The 12287-nt window shown below is 40.1% G+C and overlaps 1 protein-coding gene across 2 annotated transcripts in view; it reads right to left on the bottom strand.

Moving 5' to 3' along the window:
- Positions 1-12287, bottom strand: part of SEL1L (SEL1L adaptor subunit of SYVN1 ubiquitin ligase) — a 54876-nt gene that overhangs the window by 19833 nt on the left and 22756 nt on the right. For both annotated transcript variants that reach the window (XM_007519243.3, XM_060181265.1), the window contains exons 5-12: positions 10821-10926; positions 9643-9805; positions 7464-7517; positions 7313-7372; positions 6779-6860; positions 6031-6185; positions 2760-2816; positions 1093-1161 (exon numbers count right to left, since the gene is read on the bottom strand). In XM_007519243.3, coding sequence (XP_007519305.2) covers positions 1093-1161; positions 2760-2816; positions 6031-6185; positions 6779-6860; positions 7313-7372; positions 7464-7517; positions 9643-9805; positions 10821-10926 — 746 coding nt within the window. The remainder of the gene's footprint in view (positions 1-1092; positions 1162-2759; positions 2817-6030; positions 6186-6778; positions 6861-7312; positions 7373-7463; positions 7518-9642; positions 9806-10820; positions 10927-12287) is intronic.

Raw genomic sequence — 12287 nt, 5'->3', positions numbered from 1 at the left:
GTATTTTAGAATCCAACGCAGCACCAATGGACAGAACTGAGCTGCCCTGGAATTTAAAAAAAAAGAAAAAGAAAAGAAAAAAACACGATTTAAAAGGCTTCAAGTACCAATTGACTAAAATATGGAAATATGGAATGTGGTAGAGGGATAAGAGGAAGGGAACAGAATGACCACACAGTTCTTCTACTTAAGTAGATATGTTAAGGGAAATCAAAGCCAGATTTCCAAAGACAGTACTTAAGTAGTAACTTAGAGCAATAATCAAAAGGGCTAGAATGAAGGTTGAATGTTTCACAAAATTAGGTAAGGAATACCGGCTTGTCTGCCGTAAGAGTTAGAATGTCTAAATGTAAGTTCTCAGGTCCCAATTAACTAGTAATCCCATGGCAGAGACTGACAGGATTTTTCTTTTTGTAAAAACCTTTGAGAACTACTGTAAACCTCTAATCCTAGGGATTTGGTTATAGACAAAAACAAAAAACTCATTTAGCTTATATGGAATTCACCTTTCCAATCATTGCAAAAGGAAGCTCTGAGATTGCACCACAGCACACAGGAACTATGTGTTAAGTCTCCACGTGCCTGAGGGAAGACTGGCAGTGAGGCTGGTGGGAGAATGGCTACCACACTGGGCTGTTGAAAAGGCATGACATATTTTCCTATGCTTTTCCTATGCAGAAATGTGTCACGACTTTTCTGACGACCCAATATTAAAGAAAACTAAATGTCTGCAGGCAAATTCCAGCAAATTCTAGTTGTTTTTATTCTAGGTGGGAGGGAACAGCTAACTATGAGAGTGATCAAATCTGCACAACATAAAGCAGAAAGTCAATATGGTGTGTGATCCACAAACAAATAAGGGCTCAGGTACTAAGAGCCAGTCTGAATGGAAAAGTAACATGCAGATGAGTAAACATTTAATTAACTTAATTAAGAAAATGCCTCAAAACAGATCTTACTAGGTATTCTTGCACTAGGAACTTTATTTTCTGCTTACTGGTGATAAATCGTAGGTCCCGAGTACAGTGTGTGCTCATTACGTAAACATCTTTTGTACATGTTAACATAACACAACCATAGAAAGTATTGTACCTTTCCCAAGAAGGCCATAGCGTGTGAATTGCCGGCATTAGCTGCTAAGTTGAAGTAGTCAAAAGCCCTCTGTGAGGAAAGAATTGATTAGCGTAATCAGCTTTTAACAGAACCTGTCTTTGATTCTGAACCAAGGTCATGATTTCAAAATCACTTGAAAGTCCCATTATCTTGCAGCACCTCAGTTAAAGTAAATGGCGGTGATAGCCGGGCCATCTATTGGTTGTTCAAGTATTGCTCTCTATACCTTGCATCCATCACTAAGTCCCCATAAACACATCTTGAATGGGGGAAGGGGGGGGGGAGCTGGGGACATAGTGGTTATGCAAAAGACTTTCCTGGTTCTAAGGTCCCTGGTTCAATGCCCAGCATGACTGTAAGCCAGAGCTGAGCTATGCTCTGGGCTCTCCCTTTGTGTCTTTCTCTCTGGGCCTCTCTGTCCCCCACCCACCTCCTATTTCCATGACCACAATTCTAGTGCAAGGCAGCTATATTATCTGTCTCCTGAACTCCCAGAACACTCCTCTTTCTGCTGCTGCTTTCACTCTAGGGTGCACCGAACGGGACTGCTGGTAGTAAATTCCAACATGTTGATCCTTACAGTCCCTTGCAGGGCTGCAGGGAAGGTACTGATGGCATCGGGCCCTCTACACTCCGCTGCGATTAGCAGCTATATTCCTTCTTGCCTCGAGGCCTATCCACATACTGTCCCTTCTGGAACAATTTTACCTCCAGGCTCAACAAGTGGGGCTGGGGCCTGGGGAGGTATACTAGTGGAAGAGAGACTTGGAAGTGAGTTCTGGAGGGTTCTTAGAAATTAGTTTTGTTATTAGAAATTAGTTTTGTAATTAGAAATTAGGTTCTTGTTATTCACAAAGACCTGAGAAAAGACTCACGCCTGAGACTCAGAAGCAATGGCCTGGTGAGGTCAAGAGACTGATTGGCACAAGGCCCTTGTAAAAGTCATCTGAAAGGTTTCACTCTTTTATCGGAAACCACTGACTTTTTAAAAGTTTTCAGCCAGGGATCCACGTGTTGCTTAGGAAATGTTAAGCGGTAGATTCACATAACTGACAGGTGCACTTGTGGTGGCACGGGGAGAAGAAAATGTTTGACAACTAGGGCCTGTAGCAGACCAGCGTGGCAACTGGCTGTGACTTGATTGTGATAGCTACGCATCTTTCGTTTCTCACAGATCCAATATCAAATCCTCAATTCCGTGACGTGCTTTCTTACAGGGGTCTTGAGACACATTCACACACCCACAGGTAACAAAGAAGTTGCGTGTGTGGGAGTTGGGCGGTAGTGAAGCGGGTTAAGGATCCCGGTTTAAGGCCCTGGCTCCCCGCCTATAGGGGAGTCGCTTCACAGGTGGTGAAGCAGGTCTGCAGGTGTCTATCTTTCTCTCCCCCTCTGTCTTACCCTCCTTTCTTCATTTCTCTCTGTCTTATTAACAACAACAACATCAATAACATCAATATAATTACAACAATAAAAAAAATTACGTGTGTGTTTCTGGCACTACTGAGAACTAGGTTTTAGAGAGAACAAAATTTTCCCGTCAACTGTGTTCTCATGTTTGTTCTCCTACTACCTTAGGGACTGGGGCTGGTCAGACCTTCAAAGTGTGCGTGTGATGACAGTCACTGACTTAGCAGGGAGGTTACCTGGTGATTTTGTTCTACTCCACGCCCTCCGTGCAGATGCAGCTGTCCCAGACCGACCTGCATATGAACACAAAAGAGGTCAAAGTAAACGGTGCTATCTGCCATGTAATTAAATTAGGCTACCGTCCAAACCTGAAAGCAACCCAGGTACCCCACAACCGATGAGTGGCTGAGGACGTTGTGTTATATATACACACAATAGACTACTACTCAGCTACAAAAAATGACAAATTCACCCTCTTCACTTCATCTTGGATGGAGCTTGGAGGACTCATGTTAAGTGAGATAAGCCTGAAAGAGAAAGATGAATACGGGATGATGTGACTCATGAATAGAACTTGAGAAATAAGAACAAGGGGAAACAAGGCAGAACTTGCACTGGGTTTGGTATCTTTCACCAAGTAAAGGGTTCTGGGGGGTGGGGGGGGGTGCTTTCAGGTCCTGGTGCTTGATGGCAGAGGAGGACCATGCACGGGGGATTAGTGTTTCGCAGAAAACTGAGAAATTCTACACATGCACTAACAATTGTCTTTATTGTTGACTGCAAACTATTAATTCCCCCTCAATTAAAAAAAAATTAAAGGAAAATTAGGCTACCAAACAACAACAACAAAAAACCAATCTGGTGGTAAAAAGGTTTCTACTCACGAGATTTCACTGAACTACTGAAGATAATACTCTATTCTAACTCATCTACTTCAAAAAAAAATTTTTTTTTAATGGTCTGCTTTTGATTTCTAAGGCATCCTTTTGAAGTGGAGGTGAAATAAAGGTATTTTCAGAGCAGCTAAAAGTGAATCTGACACCAGTGGTCCTTTCTAAAGGAAATGCCAAGGTGTACTGAGGAAGAAGGAAAACTCAGCTGGGGCACTGGGCAGCGCTGTTATGAAGAGCAATAAAAAGGGGGCCTGGCGGTGGCGCACCGGGTTAATGCATGTGGCACGAAACTCAAGGACCCGTGCAAGGATCCTTGTTCGAGCCCCTGGCTCCCCACCCGTAGGGGGGTCGCTTCACAAGTAGTGAAGCAGGTCTGCAGGTGTCTGTCTTTCTCTCGCCCTCTGTCTTCCCCTCCTGTCTCCATTTCTCTCTGTCCTATCCACCACCACCACCACCACCAACAACAACAACAACAATAGTAACAACAAAATAGGAAAAGAAAAAACAAACAAACAAAAAAAACCCGGCCACCAGCAGTGGATTCATAGCGCAGGCACCGAGCCCCAGCGATAACCCTGGAGGCAAAAAACAAACAAAGAAGAAACAGAAACATGAAAAGCAAAATGTCTTATGAAATCTAAGTTACCTGGGCTGCACACACACAAAAAGATGATCTCCTATGGTTTATAAATATATATTTAAAGCACGGCGCAATACAGAATACAGAATTCCCTAAGGTTTCAGTATTGCTTAGGGAATGGTAAAAGTGTACTTTCACACTAGAATTTGATAAAAAGGCTTATAGAAGAATGTCACAAACAGGTCAGCAGAGGGAAAGAAATGCACCAGTAAAAACCAACTGAACTGAAGATGGTAAGAGAGAAAAGGCAGCATAGAAAACCAAACTAAAACAAGGGTAGCAAGATAAAAGAATCAAACTCAAATAATATTAGTCCCCGTAATTCTACAGAAGACTGTTGGATGGGGCCAGAAGACAGCTCACCCAGCAGAGCCCATGCTTTTATGCATGCTCAGGTCCCTGTGTTTGAGCCCTGGTACCATATCCAAGCACCATGGACAGTGCTACATGCTCTGTTGCTGATGAGTGGGACTAGTGTCTCTCATCTATGTCTCTCTTTAAACTAAAGAACAAAAAGACCCAACTAGGGAGCACACTCAACAGTGTCTTCACACATGCATGCGGCCCTGGGTTTTCTCCCTGTAGTCACATAAAAATACACTTTCACACAAAAATATACACTGTATGAATGGATAGAAAAAATAAACAAGACTAGTACTATGATGTTCATGAGACACATACTTTAAACAAGAGGTTGAAAGTATAGTATGTCACATTATAGTGCGCAAGAACCCAGGTTTCAAGCTCCTGGTCCCCCCACCTGCAGTGGGGAAGCTTCAAGAATGGTGAAGCAGGGCTGCAGGTATCTCTCTGTTTCTTTCCCTCTCTATCTCTCCCTCCTCTCTCAATTTCTCTCTGTCTCTATCCAATAATAAATAAATAAAAGTACAGTTATGTCCTGTGTAAAAACAAGCCAAAAGAAAGTGGTACAACTAGGTGGCATTAGGCAAGATAAACGCAAAAGCAAAATTATTTTAAGAGATAAAGGAGGACACCTCAATATGTAAAACTTAGTTCAACAAGAAGATTTTAAAGTCTGTATTCACTCAATACGACACAGAAATAAAAAAACTGACAGAATTAAAAAGAGAAAAAGACAAGTTCACAATCAAGGTAGAAAATTTAAATGTTTCCCTCCACTGAATGGGAGAAGTGGACAAATTCAGACGATCTGAACAACAGTATCTATCACTGTTCTCCATGTCTTTCTAAATCAGAAAGAACAGCGAACTTAGTGGAAAAAAAAGAAAGAAAGAAAGCCCATGGTGTATTGCACCAAAGTCAAAGACTCTGGGGTGGGGGTGGGAGGGTTCAGGTCCTGGAAAAGGATGACAGAGGACCTAGTGGGGGTTGTATTGTTATATGTGGAAAACTGAGAAATGTTATGCATGTACAAACTATTGTATTTACTGTCAACTGTAAAACATTAATCCCCCAATGAAGAAATAAAGTTTCAAAAAAAAAAAGCAAGACCAACATCAACATTGAAATTCCCCTTTAAGCCTTAGCATCACCAAAAAATAAACCCTTGACACTGTGCTCTACGTGGCACTTGATGGCTATCACAGTAACACTGGGCGACTTTCTGTTCTTGTCTGTGGAGAATGTGCACTAACGTGAGAAAATGAAGCCTGAGCAGAAGGCTCTGATGGTCAACTGAAATCCCACATGTCCCCATGACATTCGATTAGAGAAAGCAGTGGTGGTTTTTCCTTACAGTGCCTAGAAAGAGTCCCTGGGTCAACTTCTAGAACGCAGATCTCATTTCAGAGAAACCAAAATGGAATGCCCTGAGGGTGGGATCTGTTGTTGTTTTGGTTTGCTTTCGTTAATGCTCTTCAGACTATGTGGTCAATACCTGCTCAGAGCAATGTAAACGCTGCCTGAAAAATGGAAATGCTTGCCTCCAGATACTATAATCTAGAAAATTACAGTTGAACAGTAAGAGATGCTGTGTGACAGACAGACAAAGACCTGTGCTTGGACGTCGCCCTTTTCAGCTAAAAACTGGTAATATTGAATCAGATCTTCTTCTAGCATTCCACTGTTCATTCCTGGATTTTCCACCTCATCAGGCAGCCGTATTCTTTGTACTACTGAGCCTCCAGTCAGCGAAATATCACTAGCAACTGAAAACAGAAAGATAAGAGTCAGAAGAATTGCCCCCCCCCCACACACAGAAGTACAAGTTTTACAAGATACTAACAGACACTGTGTTAAAGAAAGTAGCTTCTGTAAGATCAGCTGTTTTGTAAACTGACAGGTTCTAACCAGTGGCTTATAACTGTTTTTTTCCTCCACAAAATATTTAAATAGAACCTAAATTAAATAACTTTAAAAGTAACTTAACTGGTGTAAGGAAAGCTGTTTCTACTCCACAGGCCACTCCTGATATTTTAAGTCATAAGGAAGAAGAGGCATTTAAAGATAATTCCGGGGCTGGGGAGATAGCATAATGGTTATGCAAACGCCTTAAAAGCCTGAGGCCCTGAGATTTCAGGTTCAGTCCCCAACACCACCAGGAGCTAGAACTGAGCAGTGTTTTGGTCTTTCTCTCAGTATCATTCCCTCTGTATCTACTCTTTCTCATTAAAATAAAATAAATGAAAATATTTTTAAAAAAAGATAATTCCATCTAGACGGAATTTATGTGCATTTACGTATGAACATGTATATATTTTTGGCAAGGTGAAAGGCAAAAAAAAAAAAAAAAAAAAGATACCATGATTGGCAACTAGACGATAGTGTGTCAATGCAGATTCACAGCTCTGGAGGACTCCGATGCCAGCCCAGTACCGGTAACCCTGCAAAAGAATTTAGGTGAGACAGTAGTCTTCTTCACAAACTTCAGTGGAGTTCTTGTTAGAACAAGCACAGCCAGCTTGACTTGGAATTTAACGCTGCTTTCCTTGATCCAAATACATAGCCAGCTCATTTATCCTGAGTTTTAGGTTCTGACTGCAGTAATTACTCAACAGCTTCAATAACCAGTCTTTGTTTTAAAACTATGTATTGTGAGATTATATATATATATATAGCCAGAGCACTGTTCAGGTCTTTGTCTAGTAACCTCAACTTGAATGTAAAAACTTGGATAACTCAATCTAATGATTCTGAAAAGTTTAACTTATAAAGAAATGTAAAGTCATTTATCAGATCTCAACCAGAAAGGCTAAAAAAAAAGCTGTGGTCACATGTGCAAAGCAAAACATTTTCTGCTATTTGCTATGTTAGGTTTCTACCTAGGTCAACTTACCAAAACCATGTGAGCTATTAGGTTGCCTCCCAGAGCTCCAAAAGTGTAATATACAAGGGCCTGTGGGAACAAATCAAAGATACTTTGCTGAACCTACACACATATTTACCAATTCAGACTACACTGTATAACTGAGCTTGAATAGTATTACCTTTGCTTGACTGGAGTTAACACCAAGTCCAGAGGCATAGAGAAAGCCAAGAGCCTAAAAATAGAAAAATAAAAGAATTCTTCCACTGCTACAGGTTTACCAAAGTCAGAAATAACTTTTTAAACTATCAAAAAAAAAAAAACCAAACAAACAAGAATCTTTAATTGCTAAAATATTTGAACTGTCCCCCAAAAAGGTGCCATTTAAAAAAAAGTCTCAGAAATCCACCCAAGGTTCTATAAAAATGACATAATGAAAATGTAATAAACATGTCACAAACTTGAGACTGAACATTAAGGACAATTTAATAGTAATCTATAAACAAGAGGAACAAAGCTGAGCATTCTTAAACATGACTTTTACTTTCCCCTGGCCAGTTCAAAAGGGTGAGGGATAGATGGTTGTTTTATATCAACAGTTTAAAACACACACAATTTTCTAAAAAAAAAAAAAAAAAAAAAGGGAAAAGAATAGCAACTCCCCCCACTCTCCCAAAAGCAGAATGTGTCTGAAGATAAGGAACATATGAGTTAGTTTCCTGTAAACTGATTATGCAAAGGGAAAGAAGCTTAAAAGCAGGAGAAGCAATTAAGATATAAACTGTTGATAAGCTAAAACTCAGCTTATGTAAGGAAGACAGACTGGTTAGGTATGTAACCCTGCAGGAAACTATGGTCACATGGGCTGTGAGCTCAGACTGACGGGGACTCAGAGGTTACACAGACTCTTGTGCTAACTGTGAGTAGACATGAGCTCTGGGTCAGCTCAATGGGGTGAACAATTAGTTGCATTTATATACTTTCTTCAAGTTTGGGAGCTACTCTCTGCCTACTCCAGCTTTCGAGCCCTATTCTCAACTCTGACTACATCTTCCCAGGCAATATTTTTAGTCCACCTCCATGTTAGTTGCCAAGCTCAAGGCAAAAACTATTAAAAGCAATGGGACCCTAAGGAACACACCTAAAACAAGCTTTGTAACCTTCTTCTACCCTAAGACCCCTATTCTCATCTACTCTAGTCCTACTTTTTAATTCCTGTTTACTATTCAGGTTTATTTTATCTTGCTTTGTATCTTGCCACCTTTCAGCCACCAACTTGCAGATGCTACTATGATCCCATCCTGACTTCCCTGTGCAGATGACCTCACCAATGTGTCCCAGAACTTCACCTCTCCAGAGCTTGACACCAACAGGGAAAGACACAAACAGTCTGAGGGTATGGACTGACATGGCAATGCCCATGTCCAGTGGAGAAGCAATTACAGAATCCAGAAATCCAACCTTCTGTACCCCTAAAAGAATGCTGACCCATACCCCTAGAGGGGGAGCAATGCTAGGGGAAAATGACCAGAGGGTTCTGAACTCCAATTCCATCAAGACCCTAAGACCCAGAGGAAAAGAGGAAATAAAGGAAGGACATTTGGAAGTAGCAATAGGTCAATGTATGACTTAGACAGGAAGGGAAAGCAAGGCTATAGAATAAAAAAAAGGGCAAATATATATATTTATAGAAATAATAGTCAACCCATATCTGAGACCTTGGGAGAACTACAGTTTCCAATGGAGGGAATGGGGACACAGAACTCTGAGGGTGGGTAGGAATGGTGTGGAATTATACCCCTGTTGTCTCATAATTTTGTAAATCAGTATTAAAATCACTAATAACAGTAATAATAATAAAACAATGGTCACAATTCCTGCCAGTGTTTAAATAGTCTGAAAATAGATTTTCTCTTCGATTAGATATTTTGTTTGATCTATAAGCAAATTTCACACCTTCAGGAAATCTGAAAAATTCAGGGCATAGTGAGAGTATGCTACAAAATCAGCAAATAAAAGGTGTTGTCAAGGACTAGATACTATTTTAGACAAAACAGGTAGAGAGAAAATGGTGTAGTGGCTATGGGGGTATATACATGGGTATATAAGATATAAATGTTTGGGGGTATATACATGGGTATATAAGATATAAATGTTCACTGGAATGGAAAGGTGATGGCAGCTGGTTGAAAAGACCCAGTTGAGGGGGCAGGAGATTGTCCTTCTGGGAGAGGGCACACATAACACCATGAGTGAGGACCTGGGTTTGAGCCCTGAGCGAAGTCTGGGCAAATAACTGAACTGCTGATCAAATAAACAAAAGCTCCTGTGGATAGAGTCTCCAGCCAAAGTACACTTACAGTCTGTCCTTTGGGAGAGCCTTCCTCAGTCAGTTTCTCAAACATCTCTTTAGCTGCTGGGATATTTTGCGTCAGGTAGTCACCAAACAAAAGAGCATATGAGACTCTCTCCAAGGCCTTGGTATGGTTCATGCCTGCTGCCTTCAGAAGATACCGATATGCTCTTTAAATGTAAGCATTAAGATAGAGGAATTAGTGATATTTTAGACTGCTACTAGAGTGTTTAAATAATATCCTCTACTGTCATATTTCTTGTTACTACTTTCAGATGTATTTTATTTTTTAAAATTTTATTTATTGGATAGGGACAGAGAGAAATTGAGAGAGGAGGGGGAGACAGTGAGGGAGAGAGACAACAGAGAGACACCTGCAGCCTTACTCTACCACTCATGAAGCTTTCCCCCTGCAGGTAGGGACCAGGGGCTTGAACCTGTGTCCTTGCACACTGTAATGTGTGCACTTAACTAGGTGCACCACTGCCTGGCCCCAAACTTGCAGATGTAGAAAACATTCTGGCTACTTACTGTTAGGTAGTTGTACATACGGCAGTCCATCAGTTATACTATCATCTTAGAGTAGTCTAACTACATCCACTACGATCATAAAAAATTCTATTAAAACAAGTTAACCAGATTTTCAGTGAGAGCATTTATAAATATTGTACCTGGTAAGTAATCCAATGACAGTCACTGCAATTCTTAAAAAAAAAAAATCTTTGCAGTCATGACAAAGACTGGATAAAATTAAGGGGTATGAAGTATTAGAAGATAGTCCTTTGTTTTGCATTCTTTCCAAGTACAAGTCTCTAAATTCTAGTCTTTGTATTCAAGAAAAACTGAGTAAAGAAACACCTAACAAGTTGACTTCTCTTTTTCTGCGACTCTGAATAACGTAGATATATTTGAGTTCTTAGAAACTACTACAAGTTTTATTCAATTAATCTCATTTTTTTCCTCACTGTTCATTCATGTGATCAGTACTTATAATCTTTTATCCCAACAAGATAAAATGTGACGAAAAGCAACAAAACGAATTTCCACGTGTCGCAAAGTTTTTCTTGTGACACAACTTAAGAACGTCTGTGCCTGTGTCAGTGCACTCACAAGTAGTAAGTTAATGGGTCTATTTAGGTAATGGCCTATGCTGGGGGAAAGGCTGGGTTTGGTAGTGCTACCTACTCTCTTTTTTGGCTTTTCTTATTGCTTCCATTGAGGATTTTCATGCCAGTCTGATACATCACTTCTGCTTCCTGCATCTGCCGCCTTCTAGCAGCTTCCTCTTCAGCTGAAAACAAAATGTCAGATATGTTTAAGTGAATTTTAATTTCCATGTCCCTCCCCCCCCCCCCATGTACCAGTACATAGTCTTTTTGGGGTAGTCATATGAACACAGTCAATGATCTTGCACTATTTTACAAGACTTACTCTAGGGACATTTAAATGTGACCTTTATATGGCAAAAAGTTAAGACTTTAAAAAGACCAACTCTCCAACAAGGGCAACACAAGGCAATAAATAAATAAATATTTAAAAAATTCTTATAAAAAAAAAGGCCAACTCTGAAAATAAATTTAGAAAGAGCAATGTCAAGGGCACTTTTGTGATAGCAATTCTAAAATGTTTGTAGAGGGTAATTAAAATTTCAAGAAGGGTTAAGATGAGCTAAAATTAAGGACCATAAGGGGCTAAAGTCAGGTGAAATAAAAAGGACAGGAGGGTATTAAAAAGTAATAGCCAGGGGGCCAGGCAGTGGCTGGCAACACACTACAATGCACAAGGACCCAGGTTCAAGCCTCTGGTCCCCACCTGCAGGGGGAAAGCTTCACGAATGGTGAAGCAGGGCTGCAGGTGTCTCTGCCTCCTCTCTCTCAATTTCTTTCTCTATCCATTAATAAATAAAAATAAATATAAAAAAGTAATAGCCAGGCAAATATATATAAATACAGATAGATAATTATAAAATAATAGTCAACCCATATCTGTGATCTTGGGAGAACTAATGTAGTTTCCAATGAAAGGAATGTAGACACAGAATTCTGGTGTTGGAAAGTGTATGGAATTATACCCGTTATCTCATAATTTTGTAAATCAATATTAAATCATTAATAAAAACTTTTTTTTTTTTTAAAAGGGGGGTGGTTGGTGGCACACTCTGTTATCACGCACAAAGACACAGGTTCGAGCCCTCGCTCCCACCTGTAGGGGGGATGCTTCATGAGTGGTGAAGCAGGTCTGCAGGTGTCTATTTCTCTCTTCTCTCTGTCTCCCTGTCCCTCCCAATTCCTCTCTGTCCTGTCAAATAAAAATAGAAAAAAGTGACAGCCAGAAAAAAATATTGTTGTAGTCAGAGAACACCTTAACATCACCTGAAATGCTACTTATCGCTGTAAAGAGACAGTATCTAACTACATGAAGCTGTCAAATTAAAAACAAATATAGATGCTAATTTAATGTTCAAGGTTTCCATTTTCCCAATGCACTGATACAAAGCTGAAAAAAAAATCACAAAGTTGCTACAGGTTTCTCAAAAACTGTTTTGCTGTCATATAGCATTTTAATAGAAACCTTAGAACTCAAGAGGTATTTAAGTATCTTGTCAGAGCCAGTACTTAAAAGAAACAGAGGTGAGTTCTTGAAATATAAAAA

The sequence above is a fragment of the Erinaceus europaeus genome, chromosome 22, assembly GCF_950295315.1.
Source record: "Erinaceus europaeus chromosome 22, mEriEur2.1, whole genome shotgun sequence".
NCBI classification, from domain to species: Eukaryota; Metazoa; Chordata; class Mammalia; order Eulipotyphla; family Erinaceidae; genus Erinaceus; species Erinaceus europaeus.
The sequence above is the reverse complement of the archived record's forward strand: the minus strand, read 5'-3'. Positions and strand labels throughout refer to the sequence as shown.